A 22,582-nucleotide genomic window follows, 5' to 3' on the forward strand; every position below is an offset into this window, starting at 1 on the left:
ACACTCAGAAAGAAAAACAAAATAATGCTTTTCCTTGATCCTGTTCTGTCTTGAACTACCCAGTGGCTCCTCTTCCAGATTTCTCTCAATGCAAGCCTACACCCTTGCTACTCTGAGAGCTTGTCAGAAATGCACAATCCCAGACCTGCTGCTCAGCATGTGCACTTTTCACAAGGTCCCCAGGGGACTAATGAAAATTTGAGAAACTCTGATCTATGAGTCTGCTTCTACATTCCCACAGTAAGAGTGGGAAAGCTTTGCTGTTCGTCTCTGACAAGTTTCGGTGCTGGAAGCTCACTTCAAATTTGTCTCACGTTTCAAATACTCTTCGCTTCCCTTTTCTAAAGACCTATTTTACTTTGCCCCCGTCCTCCACAGACCCCTGCTTCCTTTTCCTTCATTTACTCCCTGTAACCTCTGCCTCTCTCATTCTTTAGTCCTTCTTTCCTCTTCCTCATTTCCCGACTTTCCTTAGGTTGTAGAGTACCTTGAAACGGAACGAATAATTTAGCTCCTTAAAGGGGACTCTCAATTTAATCTGTGGCTGACACCAGATAAGATACACAGCTTCCCTCCTTTTCTCATCTTTTTCCTCACTATGCATTTGACAAGTGATTTTCTTTTTTTTTTTTTGCATCAACAGTGTTATGTTTTTTAATAGTTTTCAGAATATAAGCTGCATAGCTTTTTAGAATAAAAAATGATATAACTTCAGGTACATGCTTTAGGACACTTGGTTCAACAACAAGCAAACTGTGTCTTTGAGGACCACCTCAAAAGGGTGGCACACTTCACAGTGTAACTTGGTAACAGACATGGAGATAGATGATTCTATCATGGCATGTTGTCTACAAAAGAACATCTGGACACTCAGAGCTTAAATAGAACACAGCACACAGTTAAGTATTCAAGCACTGCTTTTTGGCCAAATAAAAACTGCCTAAAAACTGCTGATGGATTTTTGACAAGAAAAAAAGATGTAGCTGCTTAGTTCTTCTGATACAGCACTTCTTTTCCAGAATGAGACAGGCTCAGTTCAACTTGAAATCAGTGTGAGGAATGATTCTTCCTCTTAACCGACAGGTGATTTTCTTTGGCTATTAGAATATATCAGAATTCCCATTTTAAATCAACATGCTGTCAAATGACTTTTTCATAAAAATATCGTTCTTACCTTCTACTTGTCCATTTAATATATTTTTTCCTCTTTGACCTGCAGCTCCAGATAAATGATCAACATACTTCTCTGGAAGACTCTCAGAGATACTCTGTTAAAATTGATATTAATAATGAGTTGCATAAAGCTTTCCTAATCCCCTTCTAATAGCTGAAAATACCCTACTTTTTAAAAATTTCCTACCTTACAAGCAATTAGATTTAAAAATAAGAGAAGCATGCATTGAAAACCCAAACATTGAAACAGAAAACTTCATATACACTCTCTAGATCAAGTCTATCTTTTATCCTCATTTGGCTACTGACTCTGTAAACTGAGCATGGAAAGCCAGAGGAATTATTTTCACAGACAAAAAATGTGCCTGACTTACAGGCACATTTCAGCAAAGAATTAACTTCAAAACACCTAACTCTACTTTACACTCCTTGTCAAAAGAAGAGAGTATTTTAAAAAAATATGTGTTTAACTAAATTCTTTAATAAGTACACTTGCTATAAATTTAAAATATTTCTAAAGACAGAAATTTTTTAGTATTAAATTAATATACTTGGCATGAAAAGAAACCATGAAGTATGTCATGTTGAGCATAAACAGAACACTGTAGAAGCTGCTTCATTTAGGTACACAAGGGCTTATAAGAATCTGTTATTTGATAAAATTTTTATTGATAGGAAAAATAGTTGAATAAAATAGCGAAGTAGTAAGAAAAACTTTTATGTTTAAATCATAGAAGAAAATTTAAATATAGTTATCCAACTCTTCAAAAAAGTACAGCAAGCTTTAATAAGGGAAGAGTAAGAACTTTTATTTATTAATTATCTAAGTGTGCCAAGCTTTTCTTATGCACATTTTATTTTCTACATACAACAACAATGATAAAAGTGATTGTAAGGACAGTTACCCCACTTCCTGTTTCCTGGTCATTCCAAGATGCGAGAGTGTAATGATGAACAGATGGGATCCACTGTTCTCTCTGTCCAGAATGTCCCTCCCCTGGACCCTCACGTGATTGGCTCCTTCCCATCCTCCCCTTGGTAGCTTTTCTCACATGCAGATCTTTTCTGACTACCTAAATTCCACTCCCACTCCCATCCCCATCCTAACTACAAACTCTCTCAATGTTGTCTAACGTAACATTCTCCATTTTCTTTGTCTCTCACTGTTGTGGGCTCTCCCATTGAGGAGCACAGGCTCCGGACGCGCAGGCTTAGCGGCCATGGCTCACGGGCACAGCCGCTCCGCGGTACGTGGGAACTTCCCGGACCGGGGAACGAACCTGTATCCCCTGCATCGGCAGGTGGACTCTCAACCACTGTGCCACCAGGGAAGCCCTCTCCATTTTCTTTACATGAAGGACTTAACAGTGACTTATAAAGGATTCCTGTTTGGTTTTATGTTCCCACCACTACAGCCTAACCCCTCAATTGGTACAGTCAGTGTCTGTCCAGTATATAGTTGGTATTCAATAACAGGAATTTATTTAAGATCAAAACATTTAAAATGTCGAGAGGACCTCAAGTACCAAAGCACTTGATACCTATAGGAGATCTCCGATAACAGTCTATAGAACCTTAACATACCCCAAGCTAGAAATCCACATGCCCGTTCTAATTTTCCTATTCTTAACACTACTGTCATTTTATTGTCCTTCAGGTTTTAAAAAAGTGCCCCAGCATTTAGTGAGTCACTCATTGCCACTGTGATCATTTTTTTTATTAGTTTCTGCTTTATAACAAAGTGAATCAGTCATACATATACATCTGTTCCCACATCCCTTCCTTCATGCATCTCCCTCCCTCCCACCCTCCCCATCCCACCCCTCCAGGCAGTCACAAAGCACCGAGCTGATCTCCCTGTGCTCTGCGGCTGCTTCCCACTATCTATCTACCTTACGTTTGGTAGTGTATATATGTCCATGCACTGTGATCATTTTTGTCTTACATTTCTATAGCACCCTTTACAGTTTACAAGGTGTGTCCACAGCTGTTACCACATCTGTTCCCTACACATACCTGAGAAGTGAGTACCAGTACCATTTTTACGAAGGACGTCACTGACGCTCAACCAGGGTAGACAAGTTTTTTCCAAGATCCCACAGCACGTGACAGAACCAGGATGCTACCATGTCTTTTGACTTTAAACACAGTGCTATATCACTGCAGCAGCCGCCTATATCTAACAGATCAGGCCCTTCTTATCTCTTTCCATAGCTGTCACCTTACAACAGGTCATCATTACTTTATATTTACGTTACTTCAAGTATGGCTGCCATAAAGGTACTCAGCGCACACTAGTTTATCCAAAATGGTGTGTACTTATTAAAACATCGCTAAACCAAACTGTTGTTATTATAACGCCACATACTTATTATTCCCCATTCTTTTGCTTCTCTTGAAACGTTCCTTGCAGATCTATTTGAAAATCCAAATGTACTAATACTTTCAAGTCTCAGGCACTATCTTTTTCAGGTCTAAGTGGTAAAAAACTACATTTCAACCTGTTTCTCTCTGAACCTCACTAGGAGTTTTACACATCCATATGTACCAAAGAAACATACATTTGCTTGGGAGACTGGGACTGACAGATACACCCTACTATATATAAAATAGATCAATAATGAGGACCTCCTGTATAGCACAGAGAACTCTACTGAATACTCTGTAATGGCCTATATGGGGAAGGAATCGAAAAAAGAGTGGATATATGTATAACTGATTCACTTTGCTGTATATCTGAAACTAACACAACACTGTAAATCAACTATAATCCAACAAAAATTTTTTTAAGAAAGAAAAGAAAAAAGAAACATACATTTGGCCATAGGCTGACCTGGAATAATGCTTCAGTTTTTAGATAAATTTAACTTCAGAACCCAAACTGATTCCTTATGACTTCTAAGCCTTGGTTTTTGCTCTGTGCTACACTGGTTTCATTAGGTGAATCTTGCAAATTAACAAAAGTGCACTATGTGGTAGTTATTATACTTAGCACACAATTATTTAATTAATTACAGGTTAAAAATATAAGGAAAAACTTTTGATGGGCAAAGGCAAAGGTGAGAAAGTAAAGTCAAAGCACCCCCCGTTTTATGTTTTAACATCATTCAGTGCTTATATTTTAAAATAAAAAAATAATAATAATAGAAGACAGTACCTCAGAATCCCAAGGTGATTCTATACCTTCCTCTTCTCCTAATCCTAATGCTGACATCATATCTGTAAAATGCAGCCACAGATACATTAATGAGAACATTTACTACTATGAATTTTAAATACATATATGTCTATCTCCATCCACAAATATTTAAATAAAATAAAGTAGCAGAAAAGAATTTCAGAGGGTTGAGGCATTTTCAGGAAGAAAAAGTTGGTAGTAGTTGGGATACTTCTGAAGAAACGGAGCAAAAGAAATATACTTAAAAAGAAATGGAAAAAAAAAAAAGGGCTTCACTGGTGGCGCAGTGGTTGAGGGTCCGCCTGCCGATGCAGGGGATACGGATTCGTGCCCTGGTACGGGAAGATCCCACATGCCGCAGAGCGGCTGGGCCCGTGAGCCGTGGCCGCTGGGCTTGCGCGTCCGGAGCCTGTGCTCCGCAACGGGAGAGGCCATAACAGTGAGAGGCCTGCGTACCGCAAAAAAAAAAAAAAAAAAAAAAAAAAAGAAGTCAAATTGTTAGGATCTGTTTGATCCTGTGGAGCACGTTCAATATCAGTATCATTTTCTTTTTCTCCAATTTCTGGATTTGTTGCTCCTTCCTATAAAAACAAAACAAAATAAAACAAACACCTCATTCCAGAAAACATCATATTCATTCATTTGGTCATTCAATCAATCAGTAAGACCACAAACATTTACTGGATCTGTCAAATCATAGGCACTATCCTGGGAGAAAAGCTGGAAATATAAATAGAAGACCGATTCTGCTCTGTATTCCAGGAGAAGTAGAGCTACATGAAAACAAGTATGAACAGTAAAGTATCATTCAAAAGCTCTACAACTGATGTGAACAGAGTACAGGAAGGGCACACAGGAAAGAGGAGTCAGCTGTATCTCGGTAGCTCAGGAAATGCTGCAAAGTCAGGTCTGTGTCATAAAAGACACACACAGTGTAGAGCGGGGATGTGAAGGGGATTCTAGAAAAGGCAGCCTGAGCAAAAGGACGAGGCATGAAACAACATAACAAGCCACGTGGAAAACTAGAACACAGTTACCGGGAATGGTATGGAGAGACAAAACTGGAGGATCAGAGCCAAACCAAAAAAAGCAAGTGTCCTCCTAGAACATGAACTTTCTCCTTCACGTGATGGGGATCCACTACATAAGTAGAGGTGTTACATCTTCACAGATATATTTTAGAAAGGTCACTCGGGCAGCAGCGTAAAGATGAACATCAGGGGAGCAAAACTAGAAAAGAGCATTTCAAAATTATAAGTGAGAAAGTAATAGGAAATGAAAAATGGTAAGCAGGTAGAAAATACTGAACTTGATGAGCAACAGGATGTGGTGATTTCAGGGAGGGATGGAGTCCAGGATTTTTCCTGCTTTGGTATTTCAGTGATGTTATCTACTAGGATGGGGAAGACAGATGACAGAGTAGCTTACAAAGAGTCAGGAAAGAGGAAAGCATCAGGGACAATGTCTTCAGTTTGGGGCATAACAAATTTGAGGCACCCAGGGGACTTAGAAGAAAGATTTGGATAAATGCATTTGGATTAGTAATAGATAAACGTATTCAGGAAAAGCATATGATGTTAAGATAAATATCTGTAAAATATACTAACCTGGTATAATTAAATGATGCAAACCTATGCAGAGTTCTGAACTTTTGAAAATATAAACAAGACTGGGGAAGAAAACTATGAGATTCAATTTTTTGATTATATATTGCAACATTTGTTTAAGGATATGAAATATACTCTTTCACGAATATGTGCAAATATTCATTTCCTGGATATTAGAGCAATAAGCATTTTTAAGTTTAATGAAAAGATTTAATTGTAAAACACCAACTCAAGAGACTACAAGAACACTCCTTTTCAAAAATTAATCTGAAAAGACAAGTTTTAAATTGTAGAAGAGAATGTTTATGTGATTATGGAATTATAAGGCATTTTTAAGTACTACTATGATGTACGAAAGAAATATAAAACCCTATTTTGAGTGTTGCTGTAGATCAAAAAATTGTTTCTTAAAGTCATGTAAGACACTCTGGAAGTCTAGGAGCAAATAATTTGAATTGGTAAACTTGAAAATGTTTTTCAAAAATTAGTCGGGGACTCAAGCTTTTTGTGTCAGGTCATCTCTTCCTAACTAGAAAAATTATTATGAAGGTATGTAACCACAGATGACTTGGTGATTTATTATTAACACTTTTATTGAAGTGCACTGGCATTTTAAGAAAACAATTAGAGATGCCTTATCATTTTGGCCATTAAAAAGATCAATCCCTTTTCTTTGCTGTTAGTAAGATTAACGATAAACAGTTTTGCATAGAACATTTCTACATGTGTGCTGTTTTAATTTTCAATGAAAAGGTCCTTTTTTGTTTATAATAGTTTTAAGCCCAACGAAGGAGTTATCATCATAGGAGCCACAAACTTCCCAGAGGCATTAGATACGTAAGTATTAAAATTTTTGTGACATATTCTAGAATAGTGATGAACTTTAAAAATATTGTGCTAAGTGAAGGAAACCCATCACAAAACATCACATATTATATGATTGCTTTTATATGAAATGTCTAGAATAAGCAGATCCATAGCAACAGAAAGGAATTTAGTGGTTGCCAGAGGTTAGGGAAAATGGGGAATAACTGCCAGTAGATTTGGGGGTTGTTTCAGCTGGAGAAGAGAGGGAGGGGGTAAAAATTCTCTAAAATTAGATTGTGGTGATGGTTGGGCAACTCTGAATATATTAAAAACCACTGGGTTACACTACCAAACGTAAAATAGATAGCTAGTTGGAAGCAGCGGCACAGCACAGGGAGATCAGCTCGGTGCTTTGTGACCACCTAGAGGGGTGGGATAGGGAGGGTGGCAGGGAGGGAGATGCAAGAGGAAGGGGATATGGGGATATATGTATATGTATAACTGATTCACTTTGCTATACAGCAGAAAATAACACAACATTGTAAAGCAAATTATACTCCAATAATGATGTTAAAAAAAACAACACTGGGTTTTAGACTTCAAATTCTATGATATGAAAATTGTATCTCAGTAAAGCTGCTAAAAGAATCTTCTCACAACTTAAACATCACAAAGCTTTTGGGTGGGGGGTAGAGAGGATTTTTAGAATAAAATTTACTATAGTTTAAAATTTTTATTGGTTTTATTATATAGAAGTTATTCATACTTTCATTTGATCTAATAGTTGGTTCTTGCCTAAGACTGTAGTTTAACATTTTGTATTTAATAGCAGTAAGATGGATGTGTAGCTCTCATAATAGGTTGCTGTAGAATTATTTGTTCCTTGACTGGCTGACTTGCATGTCTTTGTCTCTGAAGGGTTGTATGCTATCTAGATGCACACATTTATCTATATGAACCTGTGTTCTGCCTTCTGGTTATTGAAACTGTTCTTTGAGCCACGTTTTATAAGGAACTAATCTGAATATTTATGTTCAAAATAAATATTGGTTGCCATTGTCTTTCCATCTTCTCTTTAGGATGTCAGTCCTGTTTAACTTGACCTTCAGCACAGTCAGCTTATTAATTTATATTTTCTTTTTGTATTCTCCCTTTAGCGCCTTAATACGTCCTGGTCATTTTGACATGCAGGTTACAGTTCCCAGGCCAGATGTAAAAGGTCGAACAGAAATCTTGAAGTGGTATCTCAATAAAATAAAGTTTGATCAGTGTAAGTCTTAATTCGATGATACAGACATTATCTCCATAAAATGGTAATATATCAATCCACCCTGTTTGTGGTCCTTACTCAGGATGTCTTAAAAGACAAATTCCTTTAAAGGTCTATTTTTCTCTCCTCTTGTTTGTCCATAAAGTCCATTTCTCCATTAATGTGTGTCCAGAGTTTCTGTCATTTTGAATCCCGATTGTAAAGAAAGTTTTCTTTTGAGTACTTAGATAATACTTGATGAAATCTATGTATAAATGTTTCTTTAGATGAATATAAAATATAAAATCATATAAAAAGCACCTGTATATTATGAGCATAGTACCTCATGATATAGTCACTTTGGGGCCAAAAGAGGGGAAGCAAACTATAAAACAAAACACATGGAAATATTATGGAACTACCTGAGTAATAAAAGCAGCTATTAAAGCTGCAGTATTTTCAAAGACATCTGAATCAATTCTTAAAACCAAATATGTTTCCGATAATAAGGGGGGCTTTTATGTCCAAAGTTATTTCAAGATGAAATTCTGAAAACAAAATGTCTATGAATGTGCTTTTTCAGTTTGTGGTTAGGCCATAATTAAAGGTTTGTAAATCGTTATCTGGCAACTCTACCTTTCTCTGTTTATCACAAAGTTATTTAAATATAAGAACTTTTGTGATTTGTCCCAATGACAATTTTAATGGTGTGTTTACTAGCAGTTTTGGCTTTTTCCCCTTAGAATTTAGTGAAGTAAGCTTTTGTAAAATTACAGCTCATGATGGCTATCTTCTTTTTTCTTTTGCAATGTGAGTTCTTTATGAAGAGCTTTTTATTAGCTCTTCTGAAATTTTAATATTGTGTCCTGTCTGCACATAGCTGTTGATCCAGAAATCATAGCTCGAAGTACTGTTGGCTTTTCTGGAGCAGAGTTGGAGAATCTTGTGAAACAAGCTGCTTTAAAGGCAGCTGTTGATGGAAAAGACGTGGTAACCATGATGGAACTAGAGTTTTCCAAAGATAAAATCCTAATGGGTAGGTTTTCTTTTTTTTTTTCCCTATCTTATACTGTTCATTATGTTAGAGAAAAAATTCTTTTTTTTTAAATTGCCACTTGATAATTTTTGGTTTGCTGGTAATTCACTCTTTAAAAAAACTTTTTATTTATTTATTTATTGGCTGCATTGGGTCTTCGTTGCTGCATGCGGGCTTTCTCTAGTTGCGGCGAGCGGGGGCTACTCTTCATTGCGGTGCATGGGCTTCTCATTGTGGTGGCTTCTCGTGGAACATAGGCTCTAGGTGCGTGGGCTTCAGTAGTTGTGGCTTATGGGCTCTAGAACTCAGGCTCAGTAGCTGTGGCGCATGGGCTTAGTTGCTCCGCGGCATGTGGAGTCTTCTTGGACCAGAGCTCGAACCCGTGTCCCCTGCATTGGCAGGCGGATTCTTAACCACTGCGCCACCGGGGAAGTCCGAGAAAAAACTCTTAATTTTGAGAGAAAGTTTATAAAAAGAAAGGTATAGAAACATGCAAATATACACTCTAACAGAGCAACACAGTTTGGCCTGTTACAGAACAAATATATTATAACTTATATTACACTCGTCGGGGGGCATGAGTGCCCATGTCTTTCCTCTTGTCTGATATTGCTGATAAAAGAATAGTTAATTTTACTGTTTTTCAGAATTTAATTTTTACTTTAAATCTTGAATTGCCTTCAAAACAGGTTAGTTATGATATTCCTGTTAAATTAGAAGTTTATTTTCTAGAAATAGAATACAGCTTTTCCTTTTGATATAAGGATTAAGATGATAGTTTTTACAGTTTGGTTTTCAGTTGACAAATTATGGTTTACATGTGTTGTAGAGTGGAATCTACTCATTTTTTAAACTTTCAAACTTTTAAAATATTTATTAATGATATTAAATCATATGACTCTAAGAATGACTTTGAGACAAAGGAGCTTCATTCATTTAAATATACCTTCTTAATGGAGTATTTTACTTAAGTAAATTTTTATTCTTAGGGCCTGAGCGTAGAAGTGTGGAAATTGATAACAAAAACAAAACAATCACAGCGTATCATGAATCTGGTCACGCTATTATTGCATATTACACTAAAGATGCTATGCTTATCAACAAAGCTACAATCATGCCACGAGGGCCAACACTTGGACATGTATCTTTAGTTTTTCTTTCCTTTCAAATAGTGCTCCCCAGGAGCTTATGTAGGAAATTGCTGATGAAAACATTTCAAAAGAAAATTCTACTACTTCCTAGGTGTGTTGATACTTTCTTCTTTAGCTTCCTCAACTGTCTTGAAATCAGACATACTTGTGAAATTTACCTGCTAATAAAGGATATCCTTAATATTTCAGATAATATATTTACATTATGAAATGTAATTCAGGAATGACAGCAAAATATAATTCTTAAATATGTAGTTGCTCTTTTCACCTCGAAAGAAATTATGTATCATAGTGACTGGTTCAATAGTTTTTCTAAGTTTTTTCTCATTGAGTACAAGTTTCATTTTCATATCTTTCTTATTATAGACATTTATTTTTATTTATTTATGTTTTAAATTTTATTTTTGGCTGCGTTGGGTCTTCTTTGCCGCATGCGGGCTTTCTCTAGTTGAAGCGAGAGGGGGCTGCTCTTCATTGCGGTGCGTGGGCTTCTCATTGTGGTGGCTTCTCTTGTTGCAGAGCACAGGCTCTAGGCGTGCGGGCTTCAGTAGTTGTGGTACATGGGCTCAGTGGTTGTGGCTTGCAGGCTCTAGAGCACGGGCCCAGTAGTTGTGGCGCACAGGCTGAGTTGCTCCGCGGCATGTGGGATCTTCCCAGACCAGGGCTCGAACCATGTCCCCTGCATTGGCAGGCAGATTCTTAACCACTGCACCACCAGGGACGTCTCTATAGACGTTTTAAACATTTTTGTGCAACGAGGGACAAACAGTTGTATTTCAGCATTAACTACTTATTATTTATAAACTGCACTTTTGCTTTCCTCATTTTATACATAGCTGGTTTGGTAATCAATCACCATGACCATCTCTATTAAATGCCGCTGAGCTTTCAGCATCATGGTATTAAGTAAGGTCATGAGAGACAAATGATAATTCAGGTCATTAATGTAAGTGTTTCAAAACTGTGTCTGAATTTTTTCTTTGTTTTTCAATTGTCTGGGTGTACCGTTTCCCTGAAAATGATCGACGGAACGAAACTAGAGCTCAGCTTCTTGCTCAGATGGACGTCAGTATGGGAGGAAGAGTGGCAGAGGAACTTATATTTGGAGCTGATCATATTACAACAGGTTGGCTGTAAAGAATAGCTTTGGTTCAAATTGTGTTTGTTGGTTTAAAGATTTTTTTAAACTTGAGTTTTATGTATATTTCAAAATTTTAGGTGCTTCCAGTGATTTTGATAATGCAACCCAAATAGCAAAGCAGATGGTCACCAAATTTGGAATGAGTGAAAAGGTAATGGCTAATTTTAATCCTTCCTCATGTATCAAATGTTATGTGCCAAGTGTCTCTTTGTGAGAGAGGATTCTCATTATAAATTGATAGATTTTCCCCTGTCTCATTCCAAATGGATTTAACAAAGCTGACTCTAAACTAAATGTCATTTTCTGAGAAATGTAACATACTCTTTCCATTCCAGCTGCTCAAACAGTAAGAGTTATTACTTCATGGATTAACCAAATGATAATATAAATTCTTTAGCTTTTTTTATTCATATGACATCGAAGACCTACTTGTTGAGCTTGCTTACTTTGCCCTTTCCACATACTTCACGTTCCTACATTATCACTGTGGCTCCATAAAGCAATTCCAGTACTCTGTGAATTGTGGATTTCTGGACTAGAATACCTGCTAAGGTTTTCTAAGAAGGTACTCAGGACGATACTTAGGATTTAAAATTTTCCCTCTTGCTCACACTTTTTAGTATTATACTTTCAGAAGAATAATGAAGTTTTTTTGCCCTCAAGGGCATTTTTATATTGTATTTTTTACTTGCCCCCATGATATGTATTTTCTTATGTATAGGATAGTACTTCCTCTGTTACATACATTAGTGTTGGAGGGTTTTCTGTTGGATTTCTTTCTTTTCATTGATTTTAGCTTGGAGTTATGACCTACAGTGATACAGGGAAACTGAGTCCAGAAACTCAATCTGCTATTGAACAGGAAACCAGAATCCTTCTGAGGGTAATGATCTTTTATTAAATGATTATTTATCTATTTAGTCAAAATGTGCCTAAATATTTGGGTGCTTGAAAAAAAACTAAAGTTCGTCTGTTATAAAGTTAATAGGTGCACCATTGCCGCCGTGATTAAATATGTCATAGACTGGATCTTTGACATAGACTGGAACCCCTGATCATAGACTGGATCTTTATTTTATTCTGGCCATAGGCTAAGAACAATTAATATATATATATATATATATATATATATGTATGTATATATATGTATTTTTTAAATAAATTTATTTATTTTATTTTTGCCTGCATTGGGTCTTTGTTGCTGCATGTGGGCTTTCTCTGGTTGCAGTGAGCAGGGGCTGCTCTTCATTGCGGTGGCTTCTCTTGTTGCTGAGCATGGGCTCTAGGGCACGGGCTTCAGTGGCTGTAGTGCGGGGCTTCAGTGGTTGTGGCGCGCGGGCTTAGTTGCTTCGCGGCTTGTGGGATCTTCCCGGACCAGGGATTGAACCCGTGTCCCCTGCATTGGCAGGCGGATTCTTAACCACTGTGCCACTAGGGAAGCCCAGAACAATTTACATTGTGATTTAAATATTCAGTTCTTCTTTAGCTGATATATTTCTAATATTTTATGTATTTTCTTTAATTTGATTATTTTACTTGGACATGGTTATGTTCAAAATGTCTAGTAATTGTATTGTGTTTATATGACCTGTGCTTCTTGGTGTTGGTAAATTCATTTTTACATTTTCCACCCAATTTTATAAGGACAAAAATATAATTTGCTAGTAAAATATTGGCAGAAACATTGTACAGGCAAATATGACACTGCCAAAAATGAACTGTTATTACTGCCATTATTAATAAGCTGATAAACTTAATTCAGACTCACCTTTGGAAAGAGAGTTGAAGGATTTAAATGAAAAGTTCAAGGTGGGTTGCAAAAAAAATCAAATGTATGGAAGTCAGGGATCACCGCTAATGATACTGTGTTACAGTATTGAGAGGTGAGTGTGTTACCAAGTGAAAGAATGGAAATTATATCTTTTCTGGCCATTCTAGATTGAGTAAATTGGTTAAATCTCAAGAGGCAAAAGGAGCAAACTCCCCTTCCTTTTAGCACGTATACTGAAAAGAGAAATAGATTTCTGTGTTCACAGACCTTATTTAGAAAGCAGATGAGTACAGTGTATACTTTTATTTCTTAAGTAGCATTTTGTTTAAGTAGTCCTCAGTTATTTCTATGATAGACGTTGAGGTTAAAAATGTAACATTTGAAAGTATGAAAGAGTTATCTTTAGGGAACCAAGCTTTTAAATGCATTTATCTTTCATAACTAGAAGTCAATAGATTTTATAGTTTTTTTAGTGTGCATAAAGGCTTTTTATCTCATTTAGGGTTTGTGCTTCTCCTAAGGTTTCTGCCTCTTACATATCTGCTTTGTATTTCAGGATTCGTATGAGCGAACAAAACATATCTTGAAGACTCATGCAAAAGAGCACAAGAATCTAGCAGAAGCTTTACTGAACTATGAGACTTTGGATGTCAGAGAGATTCAGATTGTTCCTGAGGGGAAGAAATTGGATGTGAGATGATAGCTCTTGATGCATTGTTGGTTGTATTGCAAGACCATAAGTAGCACTGCAGTAGTCGTATTTTGCAACACTTTTCTCCCATTCTTGGTATCACTCAAGGGTGTGAAACACTTTGTCAGTCTTTTGTCACATTTATCTAATTTTGATTATTCTCATGATGGACACCTACTGCAAACAGCAATTTATTAAAGAAAATAAAGAACTATCAGGATTGAAAACAGCTTGTTTGAGAAATGTCAATCAGTTATTAAGTTGAAAATAAGTAATGATTTTATGGTTGGTTACAGTGCTAGATGTGAATAGAAATTGTGCCTTTAGCTCTTGGGAAGTATTTTTACTTAGGAAAATAAAATTCTTGAAGGACTGTCTTTATTCCTAGATAGTACCACTTATCTTTGATAAAGAAATGATGCTATTTGGCTATTGGTAAATCATATTTCTACATACATCAGTGGAAACTTCATTAAGATGCACTTAATTATGATCTAGATTGACCATATATAAAGTGTTTTTTAAAAAAATCTAAGAGTAGAGAATTGTGAACCTACAGATACCATCGGAATTTAAATGATTATTATAAGCTTTTTAAAATGCAGCTTGCATTTTCATGGTCTTTTTTTTTTAACATTACTATCACTCTGAAAATGAAGTTTACTTCAGAGCAGCAGTATTTTGTTAAATAAACAAGTAACACACCTCAAATTATGAATAACTGTGTAATTATGCTTTGTGTTAAAACCAAAATAAAACCAAAAACCCAGTCCCATTCAGAGTGAACTTTTGAATTATGCTGTGTTAGAAATGGAAAGTTGTGTTTATTTTTCAGTCAGATTTTGTGAATATGAATGTGTTGTTACAGAATTTACAGATGACTTTATTTAACTCAGTAGAAAAATTATTTTAGAGCACATTGTAGTGGTTTTACCACCATACTATATTCTTGAAATGATTTTATTAAAATTACCTACAGTTTTCTAGTAACTTTTAAGCTGTATATGGTCTTCGTTGAGGTTGGTAGAGGGAGCTTGCTACATGATATTCTTGCCCTTTATTTGGGTAATTTAAAATTTTGATGTACTTTCAAACTTAGAGAAACATTACCAGAATAATACAAGGAATTCTCATATACCCTTGATTCAGATATACCAGTTATTTTCATTTGCCCGTTTTTTATTGCCCCTGCTTCCTTTCTCCCTTCCTCCTCTCTTCCCTCCCTCCCTCCTTCCCTCCCCTTCTCTCTGTGTTTATATATATATATGAGTATACATGTCTTTGCGTGGACACGTTTTCATTTGTCTTGGTAGACTTCTAGAAATTGCTGTGTGATGTGGTGAGTTTCTGTTTAACTTTTTAAGAACCTGATGAACTGTTTTGAAAGTAACTATATAATTTAATGTTCCAACTACCAGTGTATGAAGGTTCCCATTTCTCCGTATCTTGTTCAGTGTTTCTTATAGTCTTGTCCTTTTGACAAAGCCAATCTAGTGGGTATGAAGTAGAATCTCATTGTGGATTTAATTTACATTTCCCTAGGACTAGTGATTTTGAACATCCTCTGCTAGGCTTTTGGTCATTTGTATATCGTCTTTGGAGAAATGTCTGTTGAAATCCTCCCTCCCCTCTTTGGGTTGTTGTCTTCTGTGTTGTAAGAGATCACATATTCTAAAGACAAGTCCTTTATCATATGGATCTTGTTTTTTTGTTTTTTTGGTTTTTTTTTGGCGGTACGCGGGCCTCTCGCTGTTGTGGCCTCTCCCATTGTGGAGCACAGGCTCTGGACGCACAGGCTCAGTGACCATTGCTCACGTGCCCAGCTGGCCGCGGCATGTGGGATCTTCCCAGACCGGGGCACGAACCCATGTCCCCTGCATTGGCCGGCGGATTCTCAACCACTGCACCACCAGGGAAGCCCAATCTTGTTTTTTTTAAATCCAGTCTGAAAATCTCTGTTGTTTGAGTAGGGTGTTTAGTTCATTCATAGTTAATATTTATGTAGTTGATTTACATCTGCCATTTGCTATTTGTTTTCTGTTTTTCTCATATCTAAAGAGATCCCTGTGTTCCTCTTCTTCTTTTTTGGCTGCACAGCATGGCTTGTGGGATCTTAGTTCCCCAACAGGAATTGAACCCGGGCCCTTGGCCGTGAGAGCACGGAGTTCTAACCACTGGACTAACAGGAAATTCCCTGTTCCTCCTATTGTGAGTTATGTCTTAGCAGTTGCTCTAGGGATGACAGTACGCATTTATCACTCTTAATCACAGGCTCCTTCAAAATAATACAAGTTTAATTCTGTCACAATGCAGTAAATTTGTTCCAGTATATCTCCTTTTCTTTCCTTTGTGCTATTGTTGCCATGTTACATCTGTACGTGTTACAACAACTTAATACAATTATTAACTACTGGTTTATATAATCTTAAGTCCTCTGTCTTTATCTGGGGACGTCTTTATTTTGCCTTGTTTCTTTGTTTGTTTTGTTTTTTTGCAGTACGCGGGCCTCTCACTGTTGGGCCTCTCCCGTTGCGGAGCACAGGCTCCGGACGCTCAGGCTTAGCAGCCATGGCTCAAGGGCCTATCCACTCCGCGGCATGTGGGATCTTCCCGGACCGGGGCAGAAAGCCGCGTCTCCTGCATCGGCAGGTGGACTCTCAACCACTGCACCACCAGGGAAGCCCAACAGTTTATTCTTTAATCACTTTGAGTGTGTCGTCCCACAGCCTCTGATTTCCATTATTTTTGGTGAAAAGTTAGCTGTTAATGGTAATTTTGGTCTCCTTTTCCAATAGGTTTTCACTTGCTGCTTTCAAGAATTTTTTCTTAGTCTTGTCTTTTAACAGTTTGACTATGATGTGTATAAGTGTGGATATCCTTGAGTTTTTCCTACTTGGGATTCGTTGAACCTCTTGGATCTGTAGATTAATGTTTTTCATCAGATTTGAGACGTTTTTGGCAATTATTTCTTCAAATATATTTATTTGCCCTTTCTCTCTTCCTCTGGGATTCTCCTTTTACATGTTGATCTGGTCTCTGAGGCTTTGTTCATTTTTTTCATTGCTTTTCTCCCTCTCCTCTTCAGATTGAATACTTTCTGTTGATTCAGCTTCAAGTTCACTGATTCTTTCTTCTTCTTTCAACTGCATTTTTCATTTCAGATATTATATTTTTCAGCTCCAAGTTTCTATCTGGTTCTTTCATATACCTTGTATCTCTTTACTGAGATTCTTCATGCATTGCACCATTTTCATCATAGCTCTAAGTCTTTAAACATGAATTCCATTAGTTCTTTGAACATGTTCATAATAGCTGCTTTTAAGTCTTTGCTCATTCTAACATCTGGAGATACTCAGTTCCTATTGAATGCTTTTCTTCCTCAGTAAGGGTACACTTTCTTCTTTCGTTGCTTTGTAATCTTGTTGAATTTCAGATAATGTAGCAATTACTAATTCTGAATTTTTCCCCCGAGGGTTGTTCTTGTTTTATTTAGTAACTTGCCACCAGTAAATTTGTGAAATCTGTCTCCACGGCAGTGTGCAGTCACCAATGTCTCTACTCATTTTTTAAAATAATAAATCTTGCTTCCTAAGCATTGCTGCTGGATTGCATAGCTTAGCATATAGCCAAAGACTGGACAGAGGTTGTGTTCAAACCCCATCAGTCAGGCCTCCACTCTGCCAATGGATCTGTGTGGGCTGGCAAGTACATACAGTGCTCAGGTCATTTTCAAGTCTGCTCTGGTCTGAGCTTTCTGATGGGCTTGTTTGCTTCTCCCTTGTGCATATGTGCAGGCTTTGGCAACCATGGGTATGTGGGTGGCCTGAATCAGCTTCAGTTTCCGCTTTGCATGCCTGTACATCTGGAGTATATAGAGTGCTTATCCAACCCAGATGGCTGTCTTACCTCCTAGAACTTCCAGTGAAATCCCTAGCTACTCTGTTGTTTGCCCCAAACAGGACTACAACCTCACTGAGCCTTGTTTGCTTACCACTGAGCTCCCAGGTTAACTTACAATGCATCATATCAAATGAGTCCCCTCTGGCAGTGACAACAAGCCTTGTTCCCTGGGTCTGTTGTTGCCCTGGTTGAACTACTGCACCCGTAGACCTGGCCCGGGATGTGGCAGCACAGTAATCCCACAGGCTCACAGGTTCTTTCCCTAACTGGGTTTCATGAATAAGCACTTCTTAGTTTGTTGTAGATCTTCAGTTAATTTCCAGAGTGCTGAAATGGCTGTTTTATTAAACAGCTTATCCAAATTTATAGCTGCTTTTTAAAAAATGGAGATGATTTGTCAACCTCCTCCCCTCATCATGCCGAAAGTATATTTCCCCAGCTTATTCTGAATCACGTTTCAACCAAATCAGTTTAATAAGGATGGACTTTGAGAGGACTTGTAAACTTTTTTAAGCTGTCCATTGAAAGCTACCACAATGCCAGAATTTTACAAGTAACCTATACCTATTAAATAGATTACTTGTGGTAATTGATACATGTTTTATTTTTAGATATTCTTTGTTCATATTCATTTTAAAGTAAATACTGAGTTACTACAATCTGGCTAGTTATAAGCATTTTTCTTAATGTAAGTATGTAATATTTTAATAAAATATGTTGGAATGTAGATTTGATCTTTGAATTGAAAAAATAACACCTATTCGTGGACATAAAATTTGGAGAGTTGATACATTTGAACTGAGGATTTTATTTCTATGCAGATTCTCCCCTGCCCCCATTTTGTCACATGAATCCCTATTCTTTTGGGCAAGAATGTGATTCCCCAACACACACCCCTCCCCACCTTTTAAAACAGAAACTTAATTTAGTTATGTATCAATGTTTCATATGGGAATATAATGGGTAGCTAATCTGTTATGAATTTGAGAATGTATTTCATGAAAAAAGAAATTACAGAGCTGCCAAAGAGAGAGGGTGAGAGGCAGAGAGGTTGTAAAACCTGGTTTGGGGAACTCGATATGAATCTAATCTCCCACAGTTCTGGGAGCAGGTATGTAACTCATACCCAGGGAACCTGGAATCTGAAGGAACTCGTAGGTTACTTTGGCTCAGGACAGGAGAAGAACTGCTAATGTGTTGAGACTGTTCTGCACTCTCAGCATTTGCTTTGACAAAGACTGTTTGAGTGCTTATCGAGGACCAGATGTTAGTCAAGCATGAAAGAGAGAAAATGAGCCCTGGTGGTGGATCCACATTGGATACCGCACAAAAAGCCACTTAGAGGCGTGAACAGGCCTCAGAACAGGATAGTCCAAAGCGGGGCTCTGGATTCCTTAAGAGCTAAGAAGAAAGAATGGATTACATTCACTTAGATCAAGGGAGTTACAGGTGAGAACAGCTGTGGGCACAGAAATGCCCCTGAGAGAGAGAGTCAGCTTTAAAACAATTGCCAGATCCAGACTGCTCAAAACCATCTCACACAAGAACTCTACCGCCCCCTGCAGTTCTGAACCTGGCAGCATGGGAAACCATAATTAGCCAGCTGAAGGAGGAAGGATGGGATGAGGCAGGAAAGGAGGGGACCATGCCTGCCTTCCACCCCTACTGCAGGTGGTCTGCCTGTAGCATGGCCTAGCTGATTAACTCTGACTTGGCATTTTTATAGTTCTGTATGTTATGTGGGGCTGGACATTGTTTTTCAGTGCTTTGTGAGTTAAAGCAACTCTGGACTTCTTATTACTTGAGAGTAAGAGTTTTCAACCTGGGTTGGGAGAAGAACCTCTGAATATTTAAAAGGGTAGTGGGAGATGAAGTTGCCTTCTAATTATATCCCATGAGTCAAAAATAGTGGTTACATATATTAACAGATTTTTGATTGAACACTTTTCTGGGTGATATAATTCTATTCATAGGATTTTTCAAAATTGAAATATTTGTGTAATTTCCATCATAATCATGTATGGGATATGTGTGTGAGTAACTATTTTAACAAAGCTTCTAATGTCTTGGTATTTTTTTAAATTTTTATGGAAGTATAGTTAATTTACAGTGTTGTATTTCAAGTGTACAGCAAAGTGATTCAGTTATACATATGTATCTATATATATTCTTTTTCAGATTCCTGTCCATTATAGGTTATTACAAGATATTGAGTATAGTTCCCTGTGCTATACAGTAGGTCCTTATCTGTTTTATATATAGTAGTATGTATATGTTAATCCCAAACTCCTAATTTATCTCCCACCACCACCCCCCTGCTATCCGCTTTGGTAACCATAAATTTGTTTTCTATGTTTGTGAGTCTGTTTCTGCTTCGTAAATAAAATAAGTTCATTTGTATCATTTTTTTTAGATTCCACATATAAGTGATATCATGATGTCTTTCTCTGACTTGACTTCACTTAATATAATCTCTAGGCCCATCCATGCTGCTGCAAATGGCATTATTTCATTCTTTTTTATGGCTGAGTAATATTCCATTGTATATGTATGCTACATCTTTTTTATCCATTCACCTGTCAGTGGACATTTATCGAAAAGATACATGCACCCTGGTGTTCATAGCAGCACTATTTGCAATATCCAAAACATCATGGAAGCAACATAAATGTCTTGGTATTTTTATATGATTTTATTTCCTCTTCCCCCTTATATGATATTTTATTGTACTATATTATGGTTCAGTATTCTTTCCCCTTAAAATTCCTATGCAATTTAGTCATGTTATATTTCCATAATCATTATCAATTTAATACTTTTAATATTGAAATAGCTAATCTAGGGATTTAGTAGAATGATCTATTTATTGTTAAAATGGGGACAAGAGAAACTGCTTTTAGTTGATTACAGCTCTTATTTCCCCCTTTATTCTGTTGATAACATTTTTATGATTATGTTAAAATTCAGGAATTATTTTGTGCGATCTTATTCTTTGCTCTCCATTTTATGTTGGTAAACTCTAAGGTTATATATCCTTGGTCCTTTTAGCTTCTCTCTATATTTTTGTATCATCTGTATGCTGATGACTTCTTAGTCTTGCTCTATAGCCCTTTACCATTTAGGCTACGTGTCCAACTGTTTTTCTCCATAGCATTTGATTTGTATGTGCATAAGAAGCTGTTATTGGGGACTTCCCTGGTGGTCCAGTGGTTAGGACTCCACACTCTCAATGCAGGGAGCACAGGTTCAAACCCTGGTCAGGGAACTAAGATCCTGCGTGCCACATGGCGTGGCCAAAAGAAAAGAAGAAGAAGAAGAAAAAAGCTGTTCTCTAATTTATTGTTTCTGTGTCTGCCTTTTCCCACCTGGTGTTGAGTTCTAGGAAGGAGTCTTGAACACTAGTATCTCTAAGACTAAATGCAGTGCTTTATAAGTAGACAGCTAAAAAATCTTCAGTGAGTGAAAGAATAATAGGCATTCAGTAGATTGATCCTAATTCCCCCAACAGGCAGAGCACTGGAACAGATGGGTCAGATTCTCCATAGATGGTTAAATAATGCCATAGAGAATATGAGTAGTAAGTGTTTTTTCGTCTTTGAAAATATAGCAGTGACTGTAACAATAAAGAAGATGGAATGTCTTCCTGAGGAAAATCTGCCTTCTTTTTTGGAAGATAAAATGTGCAAGGTAGGACTGAGTGCCAGGCTAACAGTATCTTTTACATAGAAGGATCTGTTAACTGGATAAAAAGATAACTTTAAGACCTGCAGCATGTGAAACTCCTTAAGTATTCTGGATTGATTTCATACAAGATGCGTTTTATCTTTGATCAACCAGTTGCCTCCATTCACAGTCCTGAGGCATGTTAAAGACCAGTTGTTGGTAAACTTGAGATGTTAGGAATGTCTGTATAACTCTCCTGGAAGTTCTGAACTAGGTGATGAAAGAGACAGAGGTGCGAGAAGACGGAGAAAGAAGAGACAAAATATGGAGGATTGGAAAAGATGGTTGCTAAAGGATTTCCAGGAAGAACAAAAGAGAGACTGTTTATATTATTTGGAAATAAGCATCGTTATCTAAAAAGAAACCCAAATCAACTATAACCAAAATATCAAATGACTGAATGATTATAAGAAATTTGTGAATCAAACTATGCAAAGCCTGGGGCTTCCCTGGTAGCGCAGTGGTTGAGAATCTGCTGCCAATGCAGGGGATACGGGTTCGATCCCTGGTCCTGGAAGATCCCAAATGCCTTGGAGCAACTAAGCCCGTGTGCCACAACTGCTGAGCCTGCACTCTAAAGCCTGCAAACCTCAACTACTGAGCCCACGTGCCACACTACTGAAGCCCACGCTCCTAGAGCCCGTGCTCTGCAACAAGAGAAGCCACCGCAGTGAGAAGCCCACGCACAGCAAGGAATAGTAGCTCCCGCTCGCTGCAACTAGAGAAATCCCACGTGCAGCAATGAAGACCCAACGCAGCCTTAATTAATTAATTAATTAATTTAAAAAAAAACTATGCAAAGCCTGATGCACAATGTTTCCTGGTGGAGGGAGCATAGCTCCCACCAAGTAGAAGCATCTTGTCAGCATTAACTCTGCTAGGCCAAAAGGTTCATAATTTTTTATTTTTAATTTTGCTGGAAGATAATGTTTTATACTGTTATAGCACAAAGAAAACTGACTTCAAAATTTATCAAAACTTAATGTGATTTTTTTTCTTCCTATTTGGGAAGTTGATAGGAGGGCAAGTGCATACTTGTACCCTGGTTCCGCTTTCTGTATGCTTCTTCATCCTTGTTAGATTTTAAGATTCTTAGGTTCATGCTTCTTCTTAGTGTCATAAGATCTCAAATCCTCTCATATAAAATTTGAAGAA

The 22,582-nt window shown here is 37.3% G+C and overlaps 2 protein-coding genes and 1 long non-coding RNA gene across 7 annotated transcripts in view; 2 read left to right on the plus strand and 1 right to left on the minus strand.

Annotated features, from left to right (window-relative positions):
* The window catches only part of LOC308614818 (ankyrin repeat domain-containing protein 26-like), an 86,770-nt gene that overhangs the window by 57,644 nt on the left and 6,544 nt on the right, over nucleotides 1–22,582 (minus strand). For all 5 annotated transcript variants that reach the window (XM_081229581.1, XM_081229580.1, XM_081229584.1 and 2 more), the window contains exons 3-4: nucleotides 4,331–4,799; nucleotides 1,175–1,268 (exon numbers count right to left, since the gene is read on the minus strand). In XM_081229581.1, coding sequence (XP_081085707.1) covers nucleotides 1,175–1,268; nucleotides 4,331–4,429 — 193 coding nt within the window. In that variant the 5' untranslated portion in view covers nucleotides 4,430–4,799. The remainder of the gene's footprint in view (nucleotides 1–1,174; nucleotides 1,269–4,330; nucleotides 4,800–22,582) is intronic.
* Nucleotides 7,550–10,138, plus strand: LOC308614832. The gene is made up of 3 exons (XR_014015441.1): nucleotides 7,550–8,035; nucleotides 8,895–9,050; nucleotides 10,040–10,138. It is a non-coding gene; the product is annotated as an uncharacterized lncRNA (long non-coding RNA).
* Nucleotides 11,222–13,813, plus strand: LOC308614032 (ATP-dependent zinc metalloprotease YME1L1-like; the record flags this gene model as incomplete). The annotated part of the gene is made up of 4 exons (XM_081228248.1): nucleotides 11,222–11,327; nucleotides 11,420–11,493; nucleotides 12,139–12,225; nucleotides 13,670–13,813. Exons 1-4 carry the CDS (start codon nucleotides 11,261–11,263, stop codon nucleotides 13,811–13,813), a joined length of 372 nt encoding a protein of 123 aa, XP_081084374.1. The 5' UTR covers nucleotides 11,222–11,260.

This window comes from Mesoplodon bidens, assembly GCF_964165515.1.
Source record: "Mesoplodon bidens genome assembly, chromosome: 3".
NCBI classification, from domain to species: Eukaryota; Metazoa; Chordata; class Mammalia; order Artiodactyla; family Ziphiidae; genus Mesoplodon; species Mesoplodon bidens.